This window comes from Scyliorhinus canicula, chromosome 2, assembly GCF_902713615.1.
Source record: "Scyliorhinus canicula chromosome 2, sScyCan1.1, whole genome shotgun sequence".
NCBI lineage: Eukaryota > Metazoa > Chordata > Chondrichthyes > Carcharhiniformes > Scyliorhinidae > Scyliorhinus > Scyliorhinus canicula.
This window is the reverse complement of record NC_052147.1, coordinates 153,754,361-153,767,332: the sequence shown is the minus strand read 5'-3', so window position 1 is coordinate 153,767,332 and position 12,972 is coordinate 153,754,361. Positions and strand designations below refer to the sequence as shown.

Here is a 12,972-nt window from a genome sequence, read left to right as displayed (position 1 = left end):
AAGGTGTCACAATCGGAGGCCCCTTGAAATGGCTGTACCCCGACCTTGGCCATAGTCTTTCAATCTACCTTGGATTTGGGAGTGGTGTCAGAGAACTGGACGGTTGGGTGTCATAGAATCATGGATAACCTGCAGTGCAGGAGGCAATTTGGCCATCAAGTCTGCACAGACCCATGCTGTGACAAAGAGGAGAGCTAAGCCTGGTAACCACAGGCCAGTCAGCTGAACTGAGGTGCTGGAAAAACCTGAGGCAATAATCAGGGACAAAATGAATTGTCACTTGGAAAAGCACAGGTTAACAAATGACAACTAACAGCAAATCGTTAAAGGCAATTGATGTCTCACAAACTTAGTTAAGTTCATTCAGGAAATGGCTCAGAGGATGGATGAAGGTAATGTGATTGATGTTGCATAGATCGTTGTGTAGCAAAGAAACATGGTGGTTAGCACTGTTGCTTCGCAGCGCCAGGGACCCAGGTTCAATTCCCAACTTGGGTCACTGCGGAGTCTGCATTTTCTCCCCGTGCCTGCGTGGGTTTCCTCTGGATGCTCCGATTTCCACCCACAAGTCCCGAGAGACGTGCTGTTAGGTAATTTGGATATTCTGAATTCTCTCTGTGTACTCGAACAGGCGCTGGAGTGTGGCAACCAGGAGCTTTTCACAGTGACTTCATTGCAGTGTTAATATAAGCCTACTTGTGACAATAATAAAGATTATTATTATAATTTAACCATTGTAGTCCAGATATTTGCACGCCTGCGTTTCACTCCCTCCAAGACCAATATATAGAATCTTTCCAGAGAATCCCTGCAGTGCAGAAGGAGACCATTCGGTCCATCTAGTCTGCACGACCCTCTGAAAGAGCACCCTACTTAGACCCACTTCCCCGCCCTATCTCCGTGACTGTGCCTAACCTGCACATCTTTGGACACTATCATGGTCAATCCACCTAATCTGCACATCTTTAGACTGAGAGGAAATCGGAGTACCCAGAGTAAACCCATGTAGACACTGGGAGAATGGCAAACTCCACACAGACATCACACAAAGTCAGACATCTCACAAAGTTGAAATCAAACCCGGAATCCTGGCACAGTGAGGCAGTCGTGCTCATCACTGTGCCACCCAAATTTCCTTCCTAAGTTGTGCTGTCAAGAACTGCTCACAGCATTCCATGTGCGGTTTAACTTCCTCCTATCTTTTCCCATCTATATCTATCATCGCAATCCCCTGTTCCCTTCTCTCTCATATGCATGTTTAGTTTTCGTTTGCATCTGTTTGCTTCAACCACTGTTTGGCAGCAAGTTCCACATTTTCACAACTCTGTGAGTAAAGATTTTTCTGCTGAATTCCTGAGTGTATTTCTTGGTGATTATTTTATATTGATGCTACCTAGTTATGCTCTTTCCCACAAGTGTAAACATTCTTTCTAAATTCATGAAAACCTTTAAAAAATGTTCAGATCTCTGTTAGGTCACCCCTCAGCCTTATTGTTTTCAAGAGAAACGAGATCCAGTCTGTGAGAAGTGAGATACATGCCCTCAGAGTTCTGGCATCAATCTTATAAATCTACTTTGCACCCTCCAGTGCCTCTATATTTTTTTATAATATGCAACCAGAACTGCTTGCAGTAATCTTTGTGTAATCTAATTAAGGTTCAATACAGGTTTCAAATAACTTTCCTACTTTTCAATTCTATCTAAGTGCAATGCATGGTTTGCTTTTTTAATGGCCTTTCTAACCTGTGGTGCAACATTTAGTGATCCTTGTATTTGTACTTCAAGGCCCGTTTATTTATACCACTGTGCTCGAACCTTCCAAATAATAAGTGACTTCCCAACTTTTCCAAGGAGAATGTGCTACTTCATAATTATCTGTGCTGAACATAATTTCCCAAATAGTTACCCATTCTCCAAGTTTATTAATATCCTCCTGTAATTTGTTGCAGTCCTCTTCAGTGTTGATTTCTCACTTGCGCCACCCCCTGCCCCCTGCAAGTTTGGTGTGCTTTTGAAGTCCAGGTTGTTGATGTAAATTATGAACCGCAGTGGTCCCAGCACTAATCCTTGTGGAAATATACTATAAACCTAGCATATGGGGTCCTTAGCTGTCTCAACAGAGACATAGGGTACAAAAGTAAGAATATTATGGCTAACCCCTGCTAGGGTTTGGCCTCAGGTGGAATATTGTGTTCAATTCTGGGTATCTAACTTTAGATAGGGTGTAAAATGTTGTGAGGGTGCTGAGGAGATGTATGTGAATGATGCATGGATAAGGGACTTCAGTTAGGTGAAGAGAAGCAGGAGTTGTTCTCCTTGGAGCAAAGAAGGTTCAGGAAAGATTTAGTAGAGGCATTCAAAATCTCATGGTGTTTTGATAGAGTAGAATGTCCAAGGACCCGGGTTTAATTCCCGGCTTGGGTCTGTGCGGAGTCTGAGGTTTCCTCCCCCAAGTCCCGAAAGACGCGCTTGTTAGGTAAATTGGACATTCAAAATTCTCCCTCTGTGTACCCGAACAGGCGTCGGAGTGTGACAGCAGCACGGTAGCATTGTGGATTGCACAATTGCTTCACAGCTCCAGGGTCCCAGGTTCGATTCCGGCTTGGGTCACTGTCTGTGCGAAGTCTGCACATCCACCCCGTGTGTGCGTGGGTTTCCTCCGGGTGCTCCGGTTTTCTCCCACAGTCCAAAGATGTGAAGGTTTGGTGGATTAGCCATGATAAATTACCCGTAGTGTCCAAAATTGCCCTTAGTGTTGGGTGGGGTTACTGGGTTATGGGGATAGGGTGGAGGTGTTGACCTTGGGTAGGGTGCTCTTTCCAAGAGCCGGTGCAGACTGGATGGGCCGATTGGCCTCCTGCACTGTAAATTCTATGACAAAAATCTATGACTAGGGGATTTCCACAGTAACTTCATTGCCGTTTTAATGTAAGCTTACTTGTGACAATAATTTTAAAAAAAATTTAGAGTACCCAATTCATTTTTTTTTCCAATTAAGAGGCAATTTAACGTGTCCAATCCGCCTGCTCTGCACATCTTTGGGTTGTGGGGGCGAAACCCACGCAAACACGGGGAGAATGTGCAAACTCCACTCGGACAGTGACCCAGAGCCGGGATCGAACCTGGGACCTCGGCGCCGTGAGGCACTGTGTCACTGTGCTGCCTCACTTGTGACAATAATGAAGATTATTATAAAGATAGGCAGATAACCAAATGACACACCTCGAAGGAAATGGAGGCATATGAATTTTAATACAAATGGATATGGGCGGCACAGTAGCACAGTCGTTAGTACTGTTGCATCACAAGACCAGGGACCCGCGTTCGTGCTCCGGTTTCCTCCCACAAGTCCCGAAAGAAGTGTTGTTAGGTGAATTGGATATTCTGAATTCTCCCTCTGTGTAGCCGAACAGGCAGTATGTGGTGATGTTGGGATTTTCACAGTAACTTCATTGCAGTGTTAATGTAAGCCTACTTGTGACACTAATAAAGATTATTATTATTTAAACTTAGACACTTTCTGCTACCGTTTATTTTGGTTTATAAATTTAGAGTACCCAATTCGTTTTTTTCCAATTAGTGACAATTTAGCTTGGCCACCTACCATTGACATCTTTTTGGATTGTGTCTGTGAGACCCACACAGACACAAGGAGAATGTGCAAACTCTAAGCGTCGTAGTCCCGTGCTAACCACTGCGCTAGCGTGCCGTCCTGAGTCATCTAGACTTGAAACGTAGCTCCATTCTCTCTCCACAGACTCTGCCAGCCCTGCTGAGACTGTCCAGCATTTTCTGTTTATTGTTCCTTTGAGGTCATTGTTCATTGTACTGAGAAGTGTTGCAAACATTTTGGATGTCATTTAGATGCTAATCCCAATTGTTACTCGTTTCCCAAGATTGGGTGCAACTTTGCTCTGCTCCTCAACAACCCAAATTACCTCTGCTAGTTATTAGGTCATGATCGCCAGCAGACGGGCAGCACGGTGGCGCAATGGTTAGCACTGCTGCCTCATGGCGCTGAGGACCCGGGTTCGAATTCTGGCCTTGGGTCACTGTCCGTGAGGAGTTTGCACATTCTTCCCATGTCTGTATGGGTTTCAGCCCCACAACCCAAAGACGTGCTGGTTAGGTGAATTGGCCACGCTAAATTGCCCTTTAATTGGGAAAGAAAAAGAATTGGATACTCTAAATTTATATTTTTAAAAAGTCTGGATGACTGTCAAAACATTTAAGGGCCTAGCTAGCAAATAAACATTGCACCTCTGCTTCAGATTCCTGAATACCCACAGGGAACTCTGTGGGACATTGGCTAGTATGGAAATAAATGAGCCTATGGGAGGGTAAAGCTGAATTAATATCGCTCTTAAACAGTTGTGAAGTCACTCAGTCCAGGTGCAATGGTTTAATGTGCTCCTGCTCCTGACATTGATCAGTGTGTGTCTGTGAGCAGCATTTCCTTTTGATTACCCCTGGTCAAGAAAGCTTCGCTCTCCTCCTGGCTTTGTGCCTGATGTGGGTATATCGACACAGCTTCGCATTGCAGATGTGTTCTTGTTTTGCTTCTAAATGCTTTCTCTGCTGCTTCTCACTGGTGTTTGTTCCTCTCCTTTTCCTCGTTCCTATGTCTGCTCCTGTGTGCAGCACCACTCGCTCCACCCCCACCTTCTATTCTGCAGGTTACACCACAGCTGCCGTTGATGGGCTTCGTGGCCAGAGTTCAAGATAACAGTAAGTTAATGTTTTCCACGTTCTATCCTGGGCAATCGGGCTCTCTGTACCCACAGATGTTCTTTCATAGAATTTACAGTGCAGAAGGAGACCATTTGGCCTATTGAGTCTGCACCGGCTCTTGGAAAGAGCACCCTACCCAAGGTCAACACTGCCACCCTATCCCCATAAACCAGTAACCCGACCCAACACTAAGGGCAATTTTGGACACTAAGGGCAATTTATCAGGGCCAATCCACCTAACCTGCACATCTTTGGACTGTGGGAGGAAACCGGAGCACCCGGAGGAAACCCACGCACACACGGGGAGGATGTACAGACTCTGCACAGACCCAAGCCGGAATCGAACCTGGGACCCTGGAGCTGTTAAGCAATTGTGCTATCCACAATTTTGTAGATTTCAATGAGATCACCTCTCACTCTTCTAAACTCCAAAGAGTATGAACCCAATTTGCTCACCTGCTCATCAGAGGACAACCCCCTCATCCAGGGACCAATTTAACGAACCAATGCTGTACCACCTACAATGCAAGTACATCCTTTCTTAAATATGGAGACTATAACATCACACAGTATTCCAGGTGTGGTCTCACCAAAACTCTGTAGAACTGAAGCAATTTACTATTGTACTCCAATCTCCTTGCAATAAAGGCCAACATGTCATTTGCCTCCCTAAATTAGGAAGGTTCTTAACAGGACTGACCAAAATAAGGAGATTGGGTGGGGGAGGGTTCCCACCACAAAAAGTCAAGACCCAATATGCTGACCCCTGTCCTAGGGAGGTAGTTAATTATATTCTAAAAATATTTTTAAAAGTTGAAAACTGGTGCACCATGTACAAAGTAAGTGGGGCAATGGAGAGACACAGGAAGGATACAGAATAAAATGGAGAAGAAGGAACTGTATCAGTAGCTGAATGAAACAGGCAAGAAGGTAGGGGAGGTAGTTAACGTCTAATTTGTAGACGTTTATCTCCAGAGCAAAGTACTGCAGACTCAGGCGTTCAGGGGTTGCAGGGAGATTGGTTAGGAAAGTGTTGAAGGACAGAGGTACATGGATCAGAATGTGACCAGGAGAGGTAGTTAAAGAGACAAATCAGGGAGAGATCCCTGGACGGAAATTAAATGTTTTGGCAAAGCAGTAACTCGGAGTATATTATGCCCAACCAGTGTAGAAGAAATGGCACTGTGAATCCATTTAAATGAGATTGAAGCGAGCACTTACATATTATGAGTCACGCGGGCATGTGGGACCCTGGACATGGGATGCGAGAAGGATTGCACCTGTTAGTTTTTTTTTTATAAATGTTTTTTATTCAGTTTTCATGTTTTATATTGAACAAATTACAAATTGTTAGAGAGAGAGAAAAAAAGAACACGCAAAAATTAACATATATATTTACAGGTGAGCATCTTCGTAGTAATAACTGTGGCCTCCCCCTTTTCGCCGGCATACATATTTTACATTCCCCAACATGTTTATTGGCATTTATTTAGTTTGGTTTTGGGCCTTAGCTAGCCATCAAACCCCCGTAACGAGCCCGTAGCCCCCCCCCTCCCCGCCGGCTACCTTCCCCCCGACTATTCTTCCTCTTGTACGTTGGCCACAAACAGGTCCCGGAACAATTGCATGAATGGCTCCCACGTTCTGTGGAAGCCGTCGTCCGACCCTCGGATGGCGAATTTGATTTTCTCCATTTGGAGAGAATCCGAGAGGTCGGACAGCCAGTCTGCAGCTCTGGGCGGTGCTGCTGACCGCCAGCCAAACAGGATTCTACGGCGGGCGATCAGGGAGGCAAAGGCAAGAGCGTCCGCCCTCCTCCCCAGGAATAGATCTGGCTGGTCTGAAACCCCGAAGACCGCCACTATCGGGCATGGCTCCACCCTCACCCCCACCACTTTGGACATAGCCTCGAAGAAGGCTGTCCAGTACTCCACAAGTCTGGGGCAAGACCAGAACATGTGGGCGTGGTTGGCCGGGCCTCTTTGGCACCGCTCACATCTGTCCTCCACCTCCGGGAAGAACCTACTCATACGGTTTCTCGTGTGGGCTCTATGTACCACTTTTAGTTGCGTCAGGCTGAGCCTTGCGCACGTGGAGGTGGAGTTGACCCTATGCAGTGCTTCGCTCCAGAGTCCCCACCCTATCTCCACCCCCAGGTCGTCCTCCCATTTCCTTCTTGTTGCGTCCAGTACGGTGTCGTCCCTATCTACCAGTCGGCCATACATGTCACTACAGTTCCCTTTCTCTAGGATACTTGCGTCCAGTAGGTCTTCCAGTAGTGTCTGTCGTGGCGGTTGTGGGTACGTCCTTGTCTCCTTTCGTAGGAAGTTTTTGAGCTGCAGGTACCGTAGCTCGTTCCCCCCAGCTAGCTGAAATTTCTCTGTCAGTTCGTCCAGTGTTGCGATCCTGTCGTCCGTGTATAGGTCCCTGACTGTCAGTGTCCCCCCGTCCTGTCTCCACCTTTTGAAGGTGGCGTCAGTCAGTGCTGGTTTGAACCTATGGTTGTTGCAGATGGGAGCCTTGTCCGACATTTTGTTCAGGCCAAATTGCTGCCGCAGTTGGTTCCAGGATTGGAGGGTGGCTGTCACCACTGGGCTGCTGGAGTGTTTTTTGGGTGGGGATGGGAGTGCTGCCGTGGCGAGGGCCCGGAGGGAGGTCCCCATGCAGGAGGCCTCCTCCGCACGCACCCACTCGGCTTCTGGCTCCTGGATCCATCCCCTTACTCGCTCGGCTGTTGCCGCCCAGTGGTAGAATTGTAGATTCGGGAGGGCTAGCCCCCCCCCCTGGATTTTGTTTTCTGTAGGACCTTCTTTGGGATCCTAGCATTTTTACCCCCCCCATACGAACGCCATGATAAGTTTGTCCAGCGCTATGAAGAAGGCCTTGGGGATGTAGATCGGAATGGATCTAAACAGGAAGAGGAACCTGGGCAATACGTTCATTTTGATCGTCTGGACTCTTCCTGCGAGGGAGAGTGGGAGTGTGTTCCATCTTTGCAGGTCCTTTTTTACTTCCTCCGCCAGGCTGGTGAGGTTCCATTTGTGGATCCCTTTCCAGTCATGGGCTATTTGGATCCCCAGGTAGCGGAATTTATGTCGGGCTTGTTTGAACGGCAGCCCCTTTAGTGCTGCCCCCCCCCGCCTTGCTGGTGTACTGGGAAGATCTCGCTTTTGTTCATGTTGAGTTTGTAGCCCGAGAAGGCTCCAAACTCTTTCAGGAGCGCGATGATTCCGTCCATGCTGCTTTGTGGGTCCGAGATGTAGAGGAGCAGATCGTCTGCATAGAGTGAGACTCTGTGCTCTCTGCCTCCCCTTCGGATCGCCCTCCAATTTTTTGCTGCCCTGAGCGCAATTGCTAGCGGTTCGATTGCAAGTGCGAACAGCAGTGGGGACAGTGGGCATCCTTGTCTGGTGCCCCTGTGCAGCTGGAAGTATTGGGAGTTGGTATTGTTGGTCCGTACACTCGCCATGGGGGCGTTGTATAGGAGTTTTACCCACGCGGTGAACCCTGTTCCAAGCCCGAACCGCTCCAGTACCTCTATGAGGTATTTCCATTCGACTCTGTCGAAGGCCTTTTCTGCGTCCAGGGAGACGATCACCTCTTGTGTTCTCTCCCCGGAGGGGGTCATTATCACGTTCAGCAGGCGCCTGATGTTCGAGGTGAGCTGTCTACCTTTGACGAAGCCCGTCTGGTCCTCTGTGACCACCTCAGGTACAGTCTTCCAGCCTTTTGGCTAGGATTTTGGCCAGTATTTTGGCGTCTGCGTTCAGCAGAGATATGGGTCTGTATGACCCACATTCCGTTGGGTCTTTGTCTTTCTTAGGTATCAGCGAGATTGAGGCCTGTGCTAACGTGGGTGGCAGTGTGCCCCTAGCTAGCGAGTCTGCGAACATCTCCCGCAGGTGCGGGGCCAGCGCTGTCGCAAATTTTTTGTAGAAGTCCGCCGGGAATCCGTCCGGTCCCGGCGCCTTCCCCGTCTGCATGGAGCTGATACTGTCCATGATCTCTCCCAGTGCTAGTGGTGCTTCCAGGTCCCGTTTCCTGCCCTCTCCCACGACTGGTATGACCAGTCCATCAAGGAACCGGTTCATCCCAGCCTTCCCCGTTGGGGGCTCTGAGGTGTACAGCTCTTGGTAGAAGGCCTTGAAGGTTTTGTTAATCCTCTCTGGTTCTGTTTCCAACATGCCTCTGGTACCCCTGATTTGCCCAATTTCTCTGGTGGCTGCCTGCTTTCTCAGCTGGTGTGCCAACAGGCGGCTGGCTTTGTCTCTGTGTTCGTACAGGGTCCCGCGTGCCTGGCGGAGTTGGTGCACTGCTTTCCTGGTGGAGAGCAGGTCAAAGTTCCTTTGTAGTTCTTTTCTCTCCGCCAGGAGCTCTACGGTCGGGGCCTCGGAGTATTTACGGTCTACCTCCAGTATGGAGTCGACCAGCTTCTGCCCAGCCACCCTTTCCTCCCTATCTCTTTGCGCTTTGAAGGCAATGATTTCCCCTCTTAGTACGGCCTTAAGCGCTTCCCAGAACGTGGAGGATGATACCTCCCCGTTTTGGTTGTTCTCCGTGTACTCCGCTATGGCCCGCGCTATCCTTTCGCTGAAGGCCTTGTCAGCTAGTAAGGCACCATCCAACCTCCATGTGGTGCGCTGGGCCCTTCCCGTCTCCAGCCGCACGTCCATGTAGTGTGGGGCGTGGTCTGATATCACAATTGCGGAATATTCCACCTTGTCTATCCCTGGAAGCACCGTTTTCCCCACCACAAAGAAGTCAATTCTGGTGAACACGTTGTGTACTGGGGAGAAGAAGGAGAATTCTTTCTCCCCCGGGTGGGCGAACCTCCAGGGGTCCACAGCTCCCATCTGCTCCATAAAGTGACCGAGTTCCCTTGCCATGTTTGAGGTTTTCCCCGTTTTGGGGTTTGATCTGTCCGTCTTTGGGTCCTGTACACAGTTGAAGTCCCCTCCCATGATTAGTCGATGCGTCGCTATGTCCGGGATTTCTGCCATGGTCTTTTGGATGAAGCTCGTGTCGTCCCAGTTGGGCGCGTACACGTTGACTAGGACTACCGGCGCCCCATCCAGGACCCCGCTGACCATGACATATTGCCCCCCTGGGTCTGTAACCGTCTTTGTCGCCCTAAACATTGTCCTCTTGCCGATCAGTATCGCCACCCCCCTGGCCCTTGTCCCATAGCAGGAATGGTAGGATTGTCCCACCCAGCCCTTTCTTACCCGCAGTTGGTCCTGCTCCCTCAGATGCGTCTCTTGGAGGAAGACTATGTCGGCCCTCATATTTCTGAGGTGGGTGAGGACTCTGGATCTCTTCACTGGGCCGTTAAGTCCCCTTACGTTCCAGGTGATTATCCTGGTGGGGGGCTTCTGCCCCCTCGTTCCTGTGGGATTAACCATGTTTGTCTGGTGGACGAGCCCCTGCCCTCCGGGGTTTCCCTTTGTTAGGGGGCCGTCCAGGATGGCCGCTACCACTGCTCTCCCCATGCGTTCGGGTCTCTGCACTCCGGGGTTTCCCCTTGTCTTGGGGGCACCCGCCATGGCCATCCACTGTGTGTCCGCCACGCGGGTAGTCCCCTGCACTCTGGGGGGGGCCCCTTTGCCCACAGACCGTACTGGGTGGGTGCTTGCAGCGGTTCCTTGTTCCGAGCCCTTGGTTGTGGTACTTTGTAGCCCTGTTCCTTTTCTGGACTCGTTTGTCCCTTTGACCCTACCTTTCCCCTCCCTATGTGTCCCCCCTGGTCTCTCCCTCTACCCTCCTCCCCTGTATACCCCTCCTTTGCTCCTCTATACCCTATTCCTGTCCCCGTTTGCTCTCCCGACTTTGGTGGGTGATCTCCCCCCTCCCCTGCCTGGCGCCTTCCCCCCTGTTGGGGGTGCGCAGCGGCCCTGCTTTGTTGCGTGCCCCCGGCGCTAGCTTTCCTGCTATTACGGTGGCTCCCCTCTCGGAGGTTGTTGTCTCGCTTCTCCTCTACCTGGCCTCTACGGTTTTCTGCCTGCTCTTCCCCCATCCTACCCATTGGCGTGTCGTTGCTCCTTGCCAGGGGCCCCTCGTCCCTACTTCCCCTGCTGTTCTTCCAGCCCGTGCTCCTCGACGAATCTATTCGCCTCAGCAGGGGCTGTAAAGAAATATTCCTTGTTTTGGTATGTGACCCAGAGCTTCGCTGGGTACAGCATACCAAAACGCACTTTGTTCCTGTAGAGAGCCGCTTTCGCTCTGTTAAACTCAGCCCGTTTCTTAGATATATCCACTCCAAGGTCTTCATATATTCGGATGGTGTGCCCGTCCCATTTGCTGGCTCTATTTTCCTTGGCCCAGCGCAGGATTGCCTCCCTATCCCGGTACCGGTGCAGTTTGGCTATGACTGCTCTCGGTTGATCCCCTTCCTTGGGCTTCGGGCGCAGCGACCGATGTGCTCTGTCCAGATCCGGTGGGGTGGGGAAAGCTTTCCTGCCCACTAAGTTGCCCAGCATTGCAGCCACGTATTCTGTGGGGTTTCTACCCTCGGTCCCCTCTGGCAGGCCCACTATCCTAACATTTTGCCTTCTCGAGCTGTTTTCTTGGTCGTCTACCCTGCCCTTCAGGCTCCCCTGTGTTGCGCCCAGTCTCGCCACTTCCGTTTCTAGGGCCGTGACCCGGTCGCTCATGTCTGTCGCTGCTTTCTCTAGCTCCTTAATGGTTGCCTCATGGGCTTCCAGTTTCCCCCCCTTGAGCTTCCAGTTTCTTCCCTTGAGCTTCCAGTTTCTTCCCTTGGGCATCCACTTTCTCCTCCAATCTGGTCAGAGCCTGCTGCACCCCTGACATGGCCCTGGCCACTGCTGCCTGTACTGCGGCCTCTGCGTCTGCTTTCAACTCTGCCTTGATTGCCTGCAGCTGCTCCCTCACCACCTCAGGAAAGGCTTCCTTCCAATTCACGACCCCCTCTAACCCCAGGGGAGAGGGCACCTGTCTGTCCGGCTCTTTTTGATGCGGCGGTACATCCGTCCCGCCGCTTCGTGTGCTAAGCACCTGTTAGTTTGATTAGGAGCACCATCGGCAGGGCAACCAGAACTCAGTTAAGGAAGAATGAACAATGAGTGTTCAAGAGATAGTGGTCTATCCCAAAACATAGAAAAGAGGGAAAGATATTTGATCTTGTCAATGTGGTCACAAATGAGGATCTTGTGATCCTCATGAGGAGAAATGGAAATGAAGGCACGGGCAGATGAACCTCATGAACTATGACTGAAGTTAATGCAGAACCGAGCTTTGCCCACTCTGTCCCAATTGCACTTCAAACAACAGCACCATCTTGCACCAGTGTGACCGTTTTCTGTTTTTCACCCTTCTGGGGCTGGTTTCGCACAGGGCTAAATAGCTGGCTTTTAAAGCAGACTAAGGCAGGCCCGCAGAGCGGGTTCAATTCCCATACCAGCCTCCCCGAACAGGTGCCGGAATGTGGCGACAAGGGGCTTGTCACAGTAACTTCATTTGAAGCCTACTTGTGACGATAAGCGATTTTCATTTCATTTCATTTCATTTTGAGCTCAGTTGAACCAAGCACCTTTGCCGTTGATGCTGGCAGACAGGTGAGTTTTAGCCTATCGGTACGGGCTGGATTTGAATTAAGAACTGAAAATGAGATCCCCACATCTTGACCCACTGCATTACCTCTTGTGCCATGTGTGTGATTAATTGCATGCACCACAATGAGCTTCATTAATTCAAAATGGCACAAAGCTCAGGTGAAAGACAGTTTGAACCACTATCCATTCATTCGCTTTTTGTTTGATTGGCTCATTTGCGTCTTGTTGCTGAAATTCTGTCTGGCTCTGAAGGAGTGGATGGGTAATTGGAAACCCAGTCTGTCCCTGCGATGTCTTTGCAGCACCTAGACATGTGCAGAGGGTTATTTTTAAGACGTCATTTAGCACTCTTTTTGAGTGCATTGTCTCTGAAAACAAATCGCTGCTGGCAAGGTTGCGTTGTGCAGCACAAATATGCAGATTTTGAATGTTGTAGGGAACTGTAACGACAAAACTCCCCAATTCATAACCTCTTTGCCCAGATACCATTATCTTAACCCTTTTTCCCCTGTCCTTTCCTGAAATGCTCAATGGGCATAGTTGCATTGCCATCAATTATCTTTGAATACCTCACCCAAGAAGTCCTGTCAAATTACCTAACCAGCATTTGATTCAGCATGAAGGTCCATCTAGTCTGCTTCAAACATATGTCTCTGACACAAACTGGGAAGAT

At 49.6% G+C, this 12,972-nt stretch overlaps 1 protein-coding gene across 10 annotated transcripts in view; it reads left to right on the top strand.

Moving 5' to 3' along the window:
- The window catches only part of LOC119960046 (abl interactor 2), a 220,066-nt gene that overhangs the window by 189,475 nt on the left and 17,619 nt on the right, over positions 1 to 12,972 (top strand). For 9 of the 10 annotated variants that reach the window (XM_038787944.1, XM_038787954.1, XM_038787948.1 and 6 more), the window contains one exon: positions 4,642 to 4,728. The exons of the other annotated variant lie outside the window; for it this stretch is intronic. In XM_038787944.1, the coding sequence (XP_038643872.1) occupies positions 4,642 to 4,728 (87 nt within the window). The remainder of the gene's footprint in view (positions 1 to 4,641; positions 4,729 to 12,972) is intronic. 10 annotated transcript variants of the gene reach the window in all.